Genomic DNA, 19,020 nt, shown 5'->3' with positions numbered 1-19,020 from the left:
ACATGGTTGAAAATATAGTGATCTGTCCAAAATTGGATGTATTGGGCAACAATCATCTCATATCTCTGAATTCATGTTGCCTTTAAGCCAATAGATATAACTAATCAATACAATGTTATAGCAAACACATTACAGCTAAAAAAAGGTCTCCTTTTGAATATTCACCTGGCCTGCCCGAGAGTTTAGTCCCCTGACAGTGTCTCTGATGTATTCTAGAAGGGTCATAAATTTCTCGTCTTCGTAGTCAAATCTCTTACCAAACACAATGGAACAAATAACGTTGGAGACAGCCAATCCCAGCAGATATGTTGGGTCAAAAGGGGAGTCTATTGACAGAAAAAGAAATACAGTAGGAGGGCTATCACTATACACAATTAAATAGATATAAAGACAATGTTTTTTTTCATTTTGGAATGAGTAAGGAAGGGTTAAATCCCCTGTAAGTTTTTTTTTCCATCTGCGCCCAAGTTGGAAATGTTACTTCCTGTCCCATAGCCAAAAAAAGTGAGAGGAAATCCCTCCAAAGTGGTCCAGTTCTGATGCTTACATGCCCATTTTAGGCACATTTGGCTGTGGACATGTGTCAGCATATGCAGCCCCATGAACAAAAAACTTTGATGCACTCTGTGTTGTAATACTTTTTTATCAGTACTAGCATTAACTTTTTAGCAAATTTGAACTACGGTAGATCTTCTATTGGATTGGAATACATGGGCCAGCCTTCGTCCCTCACGTGCATCAATGAGCTTTGACTCTGACGTCAGTTTTCCTTCCTTGGGCCAATTCTGGTAGTTTCTGACCACTGCAGACTGAGAACATCCTACAATAGCTGTATTTTTTTGAGTTGCTTAGACCCAGTCGTCTAGCCATTACTATTTGGCCCTTGTCAACGTAAATCCTTATACTTGCCCTTTTTTTGGCTTTTAACATGTAGAGTTCAGGGACAACCTTTCACTTTCTGCCTAATATATTGCACACAATGTCAGGTGCCATTGTAACAAGATAATCAATGTTTTTCACTTTACGTGTCAGTGATTGTAATGTTATGGCTGAGCGGTGTAATTATTAGAAGGGAAGTGAAGTAGGTGTGGCGCTGTTCTGTTGATTCATGCAACTAGCCAAATTACAATGTGACAGGTGATAAATTGAATTAAAATAAAATCAACAGAACAGTGCCACACCTACTTCACTTCCCTTCAAATCATCTACTCCACTCAGGTGGTAGTAATTAGTAGAGGCAGCAGTTCTCTTTATTCTTTTACTTTATCTACTTTCTTTTACATATTTTTTCCCGCTGGTACTTATTCCTTGTGCGGAATCATCCATACCTATTTCAGTGTAATTATTAGGGCTACTCATATGGTATTCTTGTTCTTCTCTTTTCTATATAAAATTGTTACAAATTTACCAAAAAAGGTTCCAATTTTTCTAAGGGTTTCATGATAAAAAAATAGCTCATTAATTTTTATAGTCACCTACCTTTGTTCTCTGAGAATTTCTCTCTCAGATAGTGGGCCTCTTCCTGGATCCTCTCCGCAATGCTTCTTTTCCCCATGCCAAAATTTCTCAAGGTCATTAAAGAGAAGCGTCTCATAGCTTTCCACCTTTCTCCATTACTCATGACGATCCCTTGAACATAAGATTGTTTACTAAGGACAGCTGAGAAAACTGTACTACAATTCCAAAAGCTGGTGAGATCCAAGCTTGTGAAAGATCCTAGCATGATAGCTGCATTGGAACAGTTATTCCTGCACTATAACCTGATCTCCCTTGTTCCGCAACCAAGAGCACTAATCTAAACTCTCCTGCCACAATCATCTCTTGCTTCAGAGTCCCCATGTTTCCAATGACCAAGAAAGTGCTATAATATGCAATTTTTACTTAAGTCTATTAATAATAATAAATGTTTTTTTTTTTAAGATGCTTTGTATTAGGATTGTGCATCTTCACTGGTCTCATGATTCAATTCAATTACGATTATCTGGTCAACAATTCAATTTGATTCCGTGATGCATCACAATTAATGAAGCACTCTCACTTATGCGTGGGCAACCTTTTCTCTATGCAATCTTCTGGGACACATAACAGGTCCCAGAAGATTGCCCGGCAGTGCAGGACAACGCAGTGAGACATACGCCGCACCAGCTGTGAAGCTGGTACTATCACAGTCGGATGCCCGCAGTAGTAGTATTGCTAGCACCGGGAACAGGCAGGGGAGAGAAGGGAGGGTTTGGGTGGCCACGTCGCTGGATTGTGGGACAGGTGGGTGTCTTTTTATTAAAAGTCAGAAGATACACTTTTTTGTACCTGCTGACTTTTAATAAACAAAAAAAATTACTGGAACTCTTTCTATGAATTAAAAATAACCTCACTCCTTTAAAGCGGAGTTCCACCTAAAAGTGGAACTTCCGCTTTAAGCACTCCTCGCCCCCTTACATGCCACATTTGGCATGTCATTTTTTTTGGGGGGGGGAGTGTGTGTCCTCTTTTTAGTGGGACTTCCTGTCCCGGCCGCCTAGGTGACTCCTCCTCTCGCCCTAGGGGCCCCTCTCTGCCAGCGATCTTCTTGGACACAACACAGGTCCCAGAAGATTGGCTGGCCAATGGCAGAGTGCAGTGCGTGCCCCGGCCATGAAGCTGTAAGCTGTCACACCTGGGTGTCACTGCCCACAGTAGATATGACAGCACTAAGGAGAGGATGGGAGAGGAGCAGGGCTCCGTGCGGACCTTGGGACAGGTGAGTGTCTGTTTATTAAATCAGTTTTTCGGGTCGCATGCATCGGAGACCCCCAAATCGCTGTACATCGAAGCAGTGATTAATTTCAGCACCCCTACTTTGTAGTAAAGTTTTGAATTGCAGTACACACAAATACACTAAACTAACCACTGAATATAATACCAGTTTGCTCTGCGTAATATTTCATGTTAAGTAAAAATTGCATAAACAACAAAAACAAACTTTCTGCAAGATACATAGCACTCATTCACATAAACCATGTGAACTCGTAGACTTAAGAATGTGAGGGTGGTTGTATAAGGGAAGGTTGCCCATCTGTCCCAGATTTTTGTAAAGTGTTCCCTATTTTTGTATGTTATTTTAAAGAGTGGGAGATTGGAGTTATATAATTGTATGCATCATATACATTTATAGGTTTCCTTTAAGACTCTTGGAGAGCATGTCTTTCTGTCTTTGGGACCATACTTTGGGTTCTATGGTAACATATGGACAAAGAGGTAGATTGTCAGGTTTTTCTTCCACACAGCATAGTTATACAGTAATTTTAAATTTTCTTTGAATAAAGCTCAGCCATTTTTAATGGTGCTATACAATGTACTGTAGGTCAAAGAACGTAAACATCATACAGAGATTAGGCAATTTTAAAATGTTTTTAACAACAAGTTCATCAAAATGCATAGTCTAAACCTACACAGTAATCAAAATCTACATATCAATTTCTACCGTTCTGTATTTCCTTATTGCTGTATATGTTTTGGCTATAGGTTTATATATATTTATCATTGAATGTTTTTGATAATATTGTAATATCTGTATAATTTTGACTTCTTCCTATGAAAGAATTGCCCATACCTACAATGTCTCTTGAGATGTGAGGGAAACCAAGAAACTCTATACAGGAAAAAATCCTGCAAATCAAGATCTGGACCCAAGGGCTGAAAAACTGCTTAGCACTATGCTGCCAAGATAATGTTTAACACTCTTTGTAGGCAGGAATTAATGTGGTTGCTTTAGTGAGTTAGCGGTTGGCCCAGGTCAGGATGTGAGTTCAGTTCTCAGGTTTTTTCATCCCAGTTAGCCCACCTTTGCTATAAATAGGGGGATGGCTGAGGTCCTTGATTGGTTATGTTCCTGCTCACTTGTTGTATCAGGACTACAGTGCCTTGTAGTTTGCTGAAGGCACCATAATTGTAAGAGGACATACAAACGATAGAGCATACCAAGATGGACAATCACCTCATGGAAATATGCCTGGGCAGCCACACAGTTGTAGTTAGTTTAGGGACAAGTAGGTTGTTTATATTGAACAGTTATGCTGCAATTTGTTCAGTAAAGTTGCATTAACCATTCTAAGCCTGGTCTAAAGTTATTCAAAGGGGTGCATGTTGGCTCTAGCGTATCTAAATGTAGCGCTGACATCTTTGCATATTGATGTGATTATGCATGCTTTAATGTAAGGTATATGGACATTAATGTGGTTTCGTACCAGAGCCATCTAGTGACCAAATATGGGTAACACACCTGTTTATTACTACCTCAGAACAATCTAAAGACTTGTGCACGAAGTGACTGTTTTGTTTGGATTCTGAAGGTTGACCTTGTTACCCAGGAGTCCTTGTGACCTACCCATGATCACTCTCTTACGCAGTGCATGCTGAGTAGGGAATAAAAGGGACCGGAGCAGCCATTTTAGGTCTCTTGGGACCACGCTGCCTGCCTGTGTGGATCTGTGGAGATGTTTCCCAAGAGACAGTGGCTGACAGCTATCGCAGAGTGCGAGCCTGTTTGTTTTTGTGAGGTGAGCCTGAAAGAAGGTAGCCGGATTGAGAAGGTCCAAAGACACTCAGTGGAGAATGGGAGAATCGGATCGATTGAGCGGAGCGATACAGAGCATCTGGCCCAGCTGACGGAAAGGCAAGCTACGGTCACTGGAACAAAGTGATCACGCGGAACCCTGATCCAGTTGGTGAGCGGGTTGCGGCCCACCGTTTGTTAACTTTGCACGCAGTTAGACTCACATACAGGCCTCACTGGAACCTGCAGTTCCATGGAGGCATAGTAGAGCAATTGACACTGAGCAGGTTTGAGGCCGATCTACTTTGGTGCCTCAGCGTTTGTAAATAAGTTACTGGAGTTACATCAGGAGCATTTCAGCTTAATCCTCCATGAACGTTGGATTACAAATACAAAGGAGTGATTTAGCTAGCGAAGAAAAGAAGACCCCGGATTAAAGTACTTTAAGTGAGGTCTCACGTATAGCCTTTAAAGCAGAGGGAGCTCCCAGGTTTATATAAATAAATACATACATGTTTTATATTGTGTTATATTGAAATATATTGTGCTGTCGTCCTATGTTGGAATAACAGCACAATTACTGTAACCACCTGTCTAAATATTTTATAGTAAACAATATTTCTGGTTAAGTATCCAGTTGTGTGGCATATTGTTTTTCCCCACCAGGTGGAGCCAGTGGATCCACTATTACATTGCACCACAGCTGTGCCAAGGGGATTGAGTCAAGTTAGTGGGGTTTCTAGGTAAAGTACAGGTCCAATTTAAACCAGCAGCTCCTTCGGGGTCAGTGCCACATAAAGAACCAGTGTCTGTAAAGCACAAAAGGGGTATGAAGCTACACCACAACCAAAGGTTTACTCAGCAAGCCAAGGAGAATGATTGTAGTTGCTAAGAGTAACCATCGCAAGTTAACCACTTCAATACAGGGCACTTTCACCCCCTTCCTTCCCAGCCCAATTTTCAGCTTTCAGCGCTCTAGCGCTTTCAGTGACAATTGCGCGGTCATGCTACACTGTACCCAAATGAAATTGTTATCATTTTGTTCGCACAAATAGAGCTTTATTTTGGCGTTATTTATTCACGACTCCGTTTTTTGTTTTTTTTGCGATATAAGCGCAAAAAAAGCGGAAATTTGGGAAAAAAACAATATTTTCTTTTTTCTATTTGAAAAGAAATCCAATAAAATCAAATTTTGTCATAAATTTAAGCCAAAATGTATTCTGCTACATGTTTTTGGTAAAAAAAATTCCGTTAAGTGTATAATAATTGGTTTGTGTGATCACGGACATATGTACGCAAATGATCATGTACATATGTGTGCAGGTGATCACGTACATATGTGTGCAGATAATCATTGGGACATGTGATTTTAGTGGGACATATGTGGGGGACATGTTTTTATTATTAGGGACATGTGTTTTTATTATTTGGGGACATGTATGTTTTGGGGACATGTGTGTTTTGGGGACATATGTGGGGACTGTGTTTGTACTGTGTGGTGTGTTGTGTGTTTACACTACACTGATGATCAGTGAGTAAAAAGCTGTAAAAAGCAGCCCATACTCACTGATCATCAGCCGGCTGCAGCGTTCTGCTCTCCTCTCCTCAGCGGTGACTTCCGTGTGAGGAGAGGAGAGCCGATTGCCTAGCAACCGGCTGTTTGTTTACATCACATGACGGCCGTGATTGGACACGGCCGTCATGTGATCAGGAGGGCCAATCACAGAGCCCTCCTGCCGATCTGAGATGTGCCGTGTCCGGGTGACACGAGCACATCGGGATCGCGCCGCTGCGCGGGCGCGCGCGCGCGATCCCGCTACTCCTGAAGGACGTTCCTGAACGTCCTATCAGGAGTAGATGGCTCCCACCCGGCCGTATATATGCATTGGCCGGGTGGGAAGTGGTTAAAGAAACCAAGCAACCAGACGTTAGGTGTAGGTCTTTGTTAGGCTCCCTCCCTATCCAAAAGCAACTAGAACCAAACCTGCGTTACGGAGACTTATGGCTTGGTCACATGGTATGAGAAAGTGAAGGAGTTAATATGAGCACACATGAGGTCCATGCTTTGTGCTCGGCGGGACTGCTTTCTGTTAGTGGGAGTGAGGTAACAGAGGTAGGCTGGACTGATGGAGAGGGCGCAGGCTCAGCACGCCCCTCCTAATGCGACATGCAAGTTACAGTGTGTAGTGACACAGTACTTGATAGAGGAACTCTGTTATTTTACTTCACACAGTAAAAGCTCATCTCTGTCAGGGAACTGCCCTAATGTTAGATTATTCACATGACCGGATTCTCCCCTAGTCCTGGGCATTAATGAGTGCTCTCCTTGAAAAAGGATCCCTGCATGCAGGGAGAAGATGACCTCACCCACACTTTTACCACCCCAGAAAAATATTAACTTTTTTATTTTAATGAGGAACATTATCTCTCTCCTACATACACTGCTTCTGTCCTGAGGATAATGTGAGCTCCTCTATACATAGCTGAGAATAGTCAAGAATTCTAAAGGTAAATGAGAAGTATGGCCAAAGCTTTTTTGGTCACAGAAGTACACTACTTTTTGCTCTTCTGTGACCCAGAAGACATATCAGAGCAGCTCCAGGCTCTGGAAGGGTCAATATTGCCGGGATCCATCCAGCAACCTGCTTGACAGCTGGCTCCACATCTTAGCCCTCATCTCTTAACTTCATAACTCAAAATTTTGGACTTCCCTTAACATTCTGTCCTACTGAAAATGGTTAGCAGAAAAAACGGAAATGTAAATCTCCCCAGAGTTAACACAAACAGAAATAAAAACAGAATCTATCCAAAACTAAAAAAAACAAAACAAAGTTTTGCCTTATAATACACTTTTATATTCTTGAAAAACAAAACGTGAGAAGTCCACACAACACAAGGGCCTGTCAGGAAGCTGTTGCCTGTAATGGGCCAATCATTTGTGGGCAAGACATTCCCTGCTCTGTAGTTACACATACACATGCCAAATACTGTATACTTGCAGCTGCAGGGTCGGGAATGCCCTTGCCACAGTTGACTGTCCCATTACAGCTGAAAGCTTCCTAGCAGGCTGGTCTAGAAAAGCATTCAAACACACCCAAGCTCATCAGTTAAGATTTTTTTTTTCCCCACATAAACAACAACAGGGAACATGCATTGTGCAAAATCAAATGACTTCACTGATCTTTCAGCAACATAAAATCTGATCTGGTTACTGCTACTTTGCAAATCACCATTGCTCTCTCCCTATATTCTTAAATAACCCAGTGTACAGGTAGAATTTATAAGCTGGTTTTACAGTGTAGTGTATCTAGTTACTTACCGTGTTTTCTGAATAATAAGCTAAGCAGGTCCAATTCTCCTCTGCTGCTGAATGCGTCACTGTGTTCTACCAACGCCTCTTTCACTGCATCGTACCCAACCAGTACAACTACGGGTATGGTGGTCAAGTAGCAGGTGTACACAGGTCCATAGGTCTCACTCAGCTAAAGAGTCGTGACAAGATATGGCATGCACAAAATGAATGCAAGAATACAAGAAATGCAGAGAAAATATAAAAATGTTGTTAGAAAAATGAATTATATTTAAAGTGAAACTCCAGTCAATGTTGTATTTATTAAAAGTCAGTAGCTACAAACACTGTATCTGCTGACTTTTAATAAACAGTCACTCAACTGTCCCACAATCCAGTGATGTGCTCACCCGAACTGTCCCTTCTCTCACCGATGCCGGGATCTCAACTGTGGGCACCTGGCTGTGACAGCTTGTAACTTCACAGCCAGGTACATGTGTGAGGTGCGCTACACTCTGTGAATGGCCCTGCTATCTTCAGGGACCTGTGACTTGTTCCAGAAGACTGCAGGGAGGGAGAGGAAAACTTCCCTTTGGATTGCCTAAACGATCCGAGCGGAAGTGGGAGTGGGTATCTATCAAAACCAGGTACCCGCTCCCTCCCCCCAAAAAAAGGGCCACTTAGTGGTATTTGATCACCACTGCTGTTTTTATGTTTTGCGCTATAAACAAACAAAAAAAATGTAAATTTTGAAAAAAAATTATATTTTTTTACTTTCTGCTATAAAATGTATTTAATAACAAAAAAGTCAAATTTCTTCATAAGTTTAGGAAAACATGTATTATGCTACATGTTTTTTGAAAAAAAATATCAAATGCATATCAATTTGTTTACACAAATATTATAGCATCTATAAACTATAGGACATATTTATGGAATGTTTATGTATTTATTTTATACTAGTAATGGCAGGGATCAGCAACTTATAGCGGGACTGTGATATTGCAGCAGGCATTCTGACATTAACTGACACTTTTGACATTGTGCCTGGAACTAGTGACACTAATACAATGATCAGTGCTAAAAATATGCACTGTCACTGTACTAATGACACAGGCTGGGGAAGGATTAAAATCTAGGGCAATCAAGGGGCTGTGTGTCTAGCCAGCATTTGTGTGTTAATTGTGTGCTGCTTTTACTAGGGGGAAGTAATGGATTCCGGTCCCTGCTTTGTAAGAACACAGAATAGATTCCTCCCCCTATCAGAACTGAGATGTGTCTTGCTTACATAGACATATCTCAGTTCTCTGAGTATTGCCGACAATCAGTGGGTGCCAGAGGACATCGAGTGCCCGACACCCGCAGATCGGCTTCTGCTGTAAATTATCACAGCAGAAGCGGCCTATGTGTGCCCGCAAGCGGAGGTCCAGAATTACGTAGTGTGTGTGTGTGTGTGTGTTTATATATATATATATATATATATATATAAGAAAATATAAAATGTTACCTTCCACACCACTGTTGCCCTGTAGCAGTAAAACTGCTATGGGGTGGAAGGCAAGCACTTAACTAGATATGAAAATAAAGTTACCATTAAATCCACTCTAAAAATGAATAATAATTTAGTAAAAAGAAAAGGCTGGAGCTGTGTTTGGCATTTGTTGTATCTATGGACACCATCCTTGCAACCTGATGCAGCATTTAAGAATGGGGTTCACTACTGTGGGCTGGGCAGACTCTGAGGAAGTTGTAATACCAACAAAACTGGTCAGATGGTAGTTTCTCTCCCATCGATCATGTGGTGGAGTTCCCTAAATCTCTCTCTAATGGATGGACTTTTGCTTTTACACCTGGAATGAAGTTCCTTCAAATTGAAGTTTCATGAGAAGTGTGGCAATGTGCAGCGTGGTGAGGTGGCAGTAAACAGAGATGGGCCGAACATCTAATCTAAATGGCGAATCCCATTGAAGTTTATGGGAGCCGAGCAGGAAGAGTCAATCAAATCAAAACAAAAGTGCCAATTTTAAAGGCTTATACGCCAGTAATTGGCCATAAAGGGGTACGGGGGTCCGGGTCCTGCCTGGGGGACATGTATTAATGCAAAACGTTATTTAACAGCAATTGTTTTTTCAGGAGCAGGGAATTTAATTATGCTGATTGGGAGTCCCATCTTCCCCGAGTTCAGGTAGTCGTAGACTCCTTGAGAAGAGCAGGATTCACCATCAATCTGGAGAAATTTGCAATTGGGGTGGAGGAAGCCAAGTACCTAGGGTACATTGTGGGTAGGGGGCTGGTAAAGCCCTAAATAAGTAAAGAAAAAGCCATACAGGACTGGCCCTGTCCCCTAACCAAGAAGCAGGTCAGAGCGTTTTTGGGCATAGTTACTACTGGAGGTTTATCCCCAACTTTGCCACCATTGCTGCACCATTGACTGACCTGACCAAAGGCAGAAAGTCAGTGATGGTAAAGTGGAATGACAATGCCGAAAAAGCTTTTCAGAAGCTTAAGATGGCATTGTGCCAGGATCCGGGTGCTCATAGCTCCGGATTTTACTAAGGATTTTGTAGTACAGACAGATGCTTCAAATGAAGGGTTAGGAGCAGTGCTGTCTAAAGTGATCAATGGGGAAGAGCACCCCTTAGTTTTTCTAAGCAGGAAGCTGACGGCAGCGGAGAAAACCTATGCAGTGGTGGAGCGGGAGTGTCTTGCCATTAAGTGGGCTTTGGACTCTTTACGGTATTTCCTCCTAGGCAGAAGGTTTCGCCTGGTATCTGACCACGCCACACTGACCTGGATGAGGCAAAATATGCACACTAATGCCAGGGTGACACGGTGGTTCCTTTCTCTCCAGGAGTTCAATTTCGTGGTAGAGCACAGATCCGAGAGACAACATCAGAACGCCAATGCCCTCTCCCGGGTCCATTGTATGATGTCAAGTGGTGCCTCCAACACCTCCGCGTTGACGCAGAGGGGAGGGATATGTACAGGACGCCAAGGTTGGGTCCTGGATGGGTGCTATGTAGCACCAGTATTTGGATTGTGGTCCCTTTAAGGGAGTCACGGTATACTTCAGGGGGTCACTAAGAATGGGTGAGAAATTCCAGGTATAGTCATCAGGGGAGGACTGCGATATGCGATAGTATATTAAGAGAGAGGTAGTTGGGACCTGGAATTTGGGGGGCTCTGAAGTGATATTTGGGTGGGAAAGAGCCTCCCTCCCTGACCACAGGGATTCTGCACACAAGGGGTTAAAGGCCTCCAGGAAAACAGCTCATAAAAGACAGGAAGTAGTGAAGGGGTGGTGGTGAGGAGGAGTAGGAGATTTACACCTGTCTGATGAGCTGTGTTGCTGTGTTGCTGTGTTGCTGTGTTGCTGTGTTGCTGTGTTGCTGTGTTGCTGTGTTGCTGTGTTGGAGTTTTGGAGTTTTGGAGGCTGCAAAAGATTTCTATAAAGACTCTCAAAACTTTGGGGCGAAGACCCCTCTACAGAACTGTAGGTGTTTTTTTTACATTTTTTTGATTTGGTTTATATTTTGTTCTGTGTGCTGAAGAAAGCCTTATTTTTGATTTACTTAAAAATAAAAGTCTTTTGGTTTCACCTTTGGAGAGTTTATGCACTTAGTCCCGTGGAGCTATTATCCCCAAAGTTTACTATATATATATATATATATATATATATATAGATAGATAGATAGATAGATAGATAGAGATATATATTTTTTTAGCAGATGCCACAGAGAATAAAATTGTGAGAATAAAATGGTGAGCGTTGCAATTTTTTATGTCACACAGTATTTGTGCAGCATTTTTTCAAACATAATTTTCTGGGGAAATACTACACTTTTAATTTTAATGCAAAAAAAACCACAATATATAACACAATATTGTTTGTAAAATATAATAGATGATGTTACGCCAAGTAAATAGATACTTAACATGTCACACTTTCACACACTTGTGGAATGGCGACAAACAGTGATACTTAAAAATCTCCATAAGGAACACTTTCAAAAATTTTTAGTTTAGAGTTACAGAGTTTACATACTGCATGCTTGCACAATTTGCGTATGCGTTCGCTTCCGTGTGCAAGCTTGGATGGATGGGGGCACTTTACATTTTTTTTCCTTATTTTGATATTTTTTATTTTTACACCATCCTTTTAATTTTTTCTTGCCAGGTTTATTGCAGTGCGGTCAGCAAGTGTGGTTATAAATAATAAAATATATTGGTTAGGCAGTTGGTTGCATGGAATTATATATATATATATATATATATATATATATATATATATATATATATATATTTATATATATATATATATATATATATATATATATATATATATATATATATATATATATATATATATATTTTTTTTTTTTCTTTATATATATATATATATTTACACTTCTGCGGTAGCCCTGCAATATTGATGTTTTACAGTAGTGGTTTCTGATATGGTAAAAGTAAAAAGCATCTGAGATCAATGATATAGGCCATCGTAAAAAAAATAAATAAAAAAAAAACAGAACTGGATCATCTGCATAAAAAATAGAACTTTACATGATGATAAAATAAACGAGGTAAAAAGAAAACTATATTGCAAAGTTACCTAAAATCTTTAAGCACAAATAACCTTATTTAAAATAAGGTTTCCAGGTCTTTTTCCAGGATTTCATTGGTCAGCGTTAATTTAAAAAATAAAAACAACTCATAAGCCTATTCCATTTCTAAAGATGTCTGCAAAAATACAGATAGTAGTTCACTAGAGAACCTTGCCTTATTTATAAATGTAGTAAAAAAAATCAAAAAATCAAGAGCTTAAAAAATGAGAGTAAAAGATGAACAACAGGTTTAATATGACTTTAAATGATTTGTTTTGACCTGGCTGATCCAGATGAACCATTTCCTTTACTAGCATCAGCTACATTATATACAGTACGCAGTGTTCTGACAGTGGGATGAAACTTCCCATGCCAATCCTAGAACAGAATTGAGTTGGACTGAAAGCTGCTCAGCTATTCATGAGAAGCCTTATATTTTATGAATGAAAATACAAACTTCCTTGGTCCAAACAAACCATCATAAGAAACCTGGAGTTATGCTTAAAAGAAAAGTAAGGCATTTTTTTTTAAAGAATAATACTCGCCTAGGTGGATGCAGCATTGCTCCAATGCTGCATCTGTCCCCTGCCTACTCTAAAGCTGGGAACCGAGCGATCAGCGGTGTTTGATAGCTCGGTTCTCAGAGTTCTGTGAGCAGAGAGCTTTATTTTCGTGATTTTGCCCCAGCTTGAACCAACTCTGAGATGTCAGTCCACAGCAGGCTTCAGCCCGCTGTCAGCTGAAAGCAGGTCACAGGAGTTCATAACGAAATTCACCCCAGTGATCCACAGGAAAAGGACAGCCAAACAAGCTTTTGCGTTACTTCTTCTTAAATTAAATCTAAAGTCCTCTTTTAGTAATTTTTTTGCCATTTGTGTCCTATTGCCAATAGGCTACGGGTTTGAAAATGTCATCCTAGACAGCAGACTACAAGTGTCCCTACTGGAAACGTTCCCCTTAACTGAATAAACATTACATTATATTCTTCATATTTACTACTGAATGCATGGTAATGTCACCAATTGTTTTGGTTACCATGAATACAAAACTCTACTAAAAACATTTCCCTATAAGCAGTAATGTTCTAACTTACCTTCATCAAAGCTTTAGGCATTTCTGTGGTGCTCATTTGCACTATATTCCCCAGTAGGGGTAGAGGTGTGGGCCCCGGGGGGAGACTACTGTGCTTTATCCTCCTCCACCGTGTAACCAGGTAAATTAGAAGAGTGACCGTGGTAAGTAGAAAGAGGGTGATGTATGTTTCCAGCGCCATCTTGGAGGCAATTAATTTTCAGAGACATACGAGTGTGAAATATATACCTGTATGCTTGAACTTTGAACACTGGCAACATTCCAACCAAACACGTGCTTGATCTATACACTGTGGGTGTGATGTGGGATTGTTGCCGTTCCCAAGTGATAATGCTTGGTGCTGTGTAATTGTATAGGGATCTGCTACCATAAATGGAAAAGGTAAAAGGTTCAGAGGAAACTGTTCACACTGCAAAGTGCTGTGTAATTGTATGGGGATCTGCTACTATAAATGGAAAAAGTAAGAGGCTCAGAGGAAACTATCCACATGCTAAAAAAGAGCCCAAACCTAAAGGGGTATCAGTCCTGTTAGATGACAATATTTTTATGCTTATACTGAATATATACTTCTTGTTACTTTTGTATATATTTATCTTCTTCTGGATATTTGGTGATGGCCTAAGTTGAGCATAAAGTAGAGCTTTAAGTATTTTTATTGCATAACTATATTGGTCCAGCTTGGACCACTATAGATAGGGGTGAACTCACGGTCTAATCACAAGTTCAAGAGCCAAACGCCATACACCATATATAATATTTGTATTGCTTCCACTATTACACATGACAGCTTCCCCCAATGGTCAATGGTTGTTATTGACACCAGTGGGTACAGGCATGGAATCATTGGCTATATAATCAAAGAGGCATGAATATTTTTTTTAAAAAAATGGGGTTCCCTCCCCTTTTCATATCAGGCCTCATGAGTCTGGTATGGAGTTTAAGGGGTACCCTCACACAAACACACACAAAAAAGCGGGGTCCCCCAGAAAATCCATTTGTGTCTGATATGGATTTTAAAATGGACCTCATACAAAAAAAGGTTATGGGGGCCCCCCTAAAAATTCACAGAAGAAAAGGGGGAGAGGAGTGTGTACCCCACCCTTAAAAAACACATTGCTTCCATGTTGATAAGGGTATCACACACAACCCTGGCTGGTGGTTTTGTGAAGGTCTGCAGGTGGGAGTCTGGAAGCCCCACTTAACAACCACCTAAATAATACCCCTCCTTGTGAAAGAGTATGGTGTACATAGAACCCCTACTAATTCACAAAAAACTGTTATAACCTAAAAATGAAAACATCCAAACATTTGAGCTTTAATAAAAGAAATAAAAAGACCCTCATTGTAAATCCATTGTTAACCATGTCCTTCAGTGATGCAGATCCATGTCAATCATGATGCCCAAAAACTGCCAAAAGGAAATAAATTGCCGCAGTTGAGACACGATCCCCATGTTTGCTTGCTACTCGCCAAATGACAAGTCTGGTGGTAACAGCTGTTATATACAAAAGGGGAGGGGTCATCCAGGTGATGTCAGTGACTATACATGGACATATATGGTCAATGCTGTCACTGGGGCAGTGACCTCAATGACCTGTGCAGAAGGGAAACCGATTGGAAGTGGACCCTGAAGACTGTTGCTATTACTGCAGTAGCACCAACTACTACAGTGATTTGCAGCTCCCAAAGCAATCGCTCAAGTATGAGATATACATACCTACATTGTGTCAAGCTGGACCAATGTAACTCAGCAATACAAATCCTAGCTAGAGTTCATCTTTAAAACTGAATTCCAGGCAGATATACATGGTGGTATCAAAAAGTTTAGAGACTAGCTCTGTTTACAAGAAAGTACTTTTTTATGTACGTTTACAAACTACCACCTTTGAAAAAGTCCCCTTGTACAGCAATACAGTGCTCCCAGCGTTCCTGTCACTTCTGGAATGTGTCCTGGAAGTCATCTTTTTGAAGCGTGTCATACACTTTCTGCTTTTTGAGCTAGATCTCCGCAATAGTTTCAAAATGGTGACCTTTGGGCTGGATCTCCAACTCATTGCAGCATCCCTATAAACTTACAGAATCATGTCAAATGTCTCTGTGGCAGATTTGCCCAGTTTCACTCAGAATTTCATGTTTGCTCTTTTTTCTATTTTACTGTCCATGATGAAATAGCAGACGTGGTAATGCATGATTAGAGAGGGGAAGATAGCAGCAGAACAAGGAGCCAGTCAGATGTCCTGCTGTGTAAGAAGCATGCTGATAGGAAGAAATCAAAGATATGATATTATCAATGTGCTGCTTATCCTCTCACTGTCTAGTCACAGGGTTTGGGTGGAAACCTGCAGGTGAAAGTGAAACTGTAGCAGAGAAAGATCAAGTCCTCTTTCCTGCCAGAGGAGCTATACTGTGTAGCAAAGCTGTGTATATTTCAGAATTGCATAGTCAGAGATACAAATCCTTTGGCAGGTAAACAACTCTAATGTCTCATACACACGATCGGACATTCCGACAACAAAATCCATAGATTTTTTTTCTGACGGATGTTGGCTCAAAAATGTCTTGCATACACACGGTCACACAAAGTTGGTTGGAAATTGCCAACGTCAAGAACGCGGTGACGTACAACACATACAACGAGCCCAGAAAAATTAAGTTCAATAGCCAGTGCGGCTCTTCTGCTTGATTTCGAGCATGCGTTGAAACAGAACTTTGTGCGTCAGAATTGTGTACACACGATTGGAATTTCCAACAACGGATTTTGTTGTCTGAAAATTTGAGAACCAGATCTCAAATTACAATGGATAATGTCCGATGGAGCCTGCACACGCTCGGAATTTCCAACAAAACGCTCCCATCAAACATTTTCCGTCAGAAAATCCGAACGTGTGTGTGGGGCATAAGGCTTCATGTACACTTGCCCATCATTTACCGCAGCTGTAGGAAAATGCAAAATGCAGTTTTGCCGCATCTTGCACTTTCCGCGGCTGGCGGCCAAACGTTCCGATCCTGAAGCAATTCTTCAACGTTCAGGAGAGGGAGGTTGAGGAAGGTTGAACCTCACCTAACAGGATTTTAACAGCGTTTAGGAGCTGCTGCTGTACTTTGACACATAGGCTTTTATGAAAAAATAAAACTAAAGTTTTAGAGCTGCTGGGGTAAATGAAGCCTTATGCCGCGTACACACGATCAAACAATCTGGTGGAAAAGTCTGGAAAACTCAAGTCCGCCGGACAATTTGCCCATGTGTAGCCTCCGGCGGACTTTTTTTACCCAAAAGTACGGCGGACTTAGAAAGTATTTTTGAACTCCAATCTTCCCGCCGGACTCGCATTTCGGCGGACAATCCGGCCGTTGGTATGCCAGTCCGCCGTACTTTTCAAATGTGCTCATCCCCCCCTTTCCTGGCCTGCTGGGTAGCGTGCTCGGACAAGGGTCTGATGTGGACCTGGGGGGGACCCCCACGATGATTTTTTCGGCGTTGGGGTTCCCCTTTAAGTCCATACCAGGTGACGGGGCCAGCGACGCCTCCTTCGCTGGCCCCGTCTACCTGGAGACGCGCTCAAAAGGAGCGGACTTTCCTCCGCTTGTGTGGGCGAGTCCGTTCATTTCAAAAGTCCGGCAGGAAGTCCGCCGGACTTAGTCGGCTACGTGTGTACGCGGCATTAGAGAAGAAATCTCTCCAAAATGCAGCAAAAGTCCACAGTTTTTACCACAAAGTTGATTCCTTAACTTGATAAATACTATATTCTTCATATTTACAATGGGATTTTGGCGTTTCATTCTCCCTGCATGGAAAATTCACCAATTTTTCTTTTTACCCAAATCACAAAATTCTACAGCGAAGTGTAGCGCTACCCCATAAGAGCCACTAGGAAGATTCCCAGGGTCCTCTTTTCCGAACAGATGCCCCTCAGCCCGGCACACCAGAGGGGAGGTTTCATATCTTCTAAGAACTGGGAGCCTTCAGCAAACTTAAGGATTGTAATCTTCCTCTGGTGATAACGTCCAAGTAAAGTCCTTTCACTGGGAATTAAATAGACTAAGCTTTTCAGGACACTGGACACTATGGGGGTTATTTACTAAAGGAAAATCCACTTTGCACTGCAAGTGCATTTGAAAGTGCACTGAAAGTGCACTTGGAAGTGCAGTCGCTGTAGATCCAAGGGGGACATGCAAGGAAAATAAAAAACAGCATTTTATCTTGCACTCGATTGGATGATAAAATCAGCAGAGCTTCCACTCATTTCAGATCTACCCCTTAGATTTAGAGCGACTGCACTTCCAAGTGCACTTGCAGTGCAAAGTGGATTTGCCTTTCGTAAAGAACCCCTTCTGTCCCCTCTACACATACAGCTGACTCTGACCCACGAGGGAACTTCCCAAAGTCTCTAGGATCTCCCTCACCAGTCTACTCATAATGGTTCCCAACCCTTCTTGGCAGTCCAGCTGAGGATTTTGCCTGTTTCGTTGAGGTCCCAGCTGTATATAGCTGGGGGAGGGAGGCTATTCTGCTGCAAAAACAGAACTTTAAGAGGGGTTTCACAGAGGAGGCAGTCTGAAGGCTCACCGAAGAGACTGTCTACCTAAGTCTGGAGAGAGACATCCAAGCCCCAGGGACACTGAGTACACATCTGAGAGAGAGGAATCCTTGTGACCATTGCTGCTATTAACCCCTTGTGCATTAGTATTAAGGCTTGGCCCCTCCCCCAGACAATGCCATCTGTGATGAAATGCGTAGGGTTGGGACTACGACGATGATGAGCACACTGAGTCTGATCAGTTGACAGACGATGTCTCAATGTCCCCTTTGCAGCAACCCACAGGAACACCATTATCTGGATGCAATTTTCATGTGAGTTTTATTCCTGTTTGTATTTTTAGAATACATTTTGTGAAATGTTTTTACATTTGTCTCTTACATCTCGTCTTTTGAGCTAATTGGGAGACATATCTCTGCTTCTATCTGTTGGAGGATGTTAAACATCACATATGACCTCTTTATTTAGATAAGTGCTGCCAGACCTATCTTTTTATACAGGGGTTACTGCAATCTGATAAGGAGCTGTAGTGAACGTCCTTACACCGGGTGTTGTTTTCTTAGCTTTTTAAACATGTGTTGGTGTCACTTTGCAATAAGAAGATTCTCTTCTTCCTTCTGAAGCCCAATTTTACTATGGATTTTTAGTGATTATTTCACAACTTGTATATATGGATTTTGCTATAATTGTATTTGTGATAGGAGTCTTGTGACGAGTGATTAGGGAAGGAAATTGGACTTGAGTTGTGGTGAGGTCAGGGTGGACAGTATGCCTAAAAGAGGACATACTCTATAATGAGAGTGGGGAGAAAAGGGGACAGTGGGTGGGGAAAACAAAGGGTGGAACCGACATTAAGGAGCTGCAGGATGGGGTTTATAAAGGAAGAGAGAAAGACTCCTCCCACAAATTAAGGCTAATGACTTATCCTTCCTACATGTATCACTTGATGTTAGGTATTGTCATGTT

At 41.5% G+C, this 19,020-nt stretch overlaps 1 protein-coding gene across 1 annotated transcript in view; it reads right to left on the bottom strand.

The window, feature by feature from the left end:
- Window positions 1–13,718, bottom strand: part of LOC143982580 (cytochrome P450 2C18-like) — a 35,362-nt gene extending 21,644 nt beyond the window's left edge. The window contains exons 1-4 of the mRNA XM_077481444.1: window positions 13,518–13,718; window positions 7,851–8,013; window positions 1,480–1,629; window positions 166–326 (exon numbers count right to left, since the gene is read on the bottom strand). Coding sequence (XP_077337570.1) covers window positions 166–326; window positions 1,480–1,629; window positions 7,851–8,013; window positions 13,518–13,697 — 654 coding nt within the window. The 5' untranslated portion in view covers window positions 13,698–13,718. The remainder of the gene's footprint in view (window positions 1–165; window positions 327–1,479; window positions 1,630–7,850; window positions 8,014–13,517) is intronic.
- Window positions 13,719–19,020: the final 5,302 nt, after the last annotated feature.

This window comes from Lithobates pipiens, unplaced genomic scaffold, assembly GCF_037356315.1.
Source record: "Lithobates pipiens isolate NorthernLeopardFrog02 unplaced genomic scaffold, aLitPip1_a1.2 Scaffold_1, whole genome shotgun sequence".
NCBI classification, from domain to species: domain Eukaryota; kingdom Metazoa; phylum Chordata; class Amphibia; order Anura; family Ranidae; genus Lithobates; species Lithobates pipiens.
The sequence above is the reverse complement of the archived record's forward strand: the minus strand, read 5'-3'. Positions and strand labels throughout refer to the sequence as shown.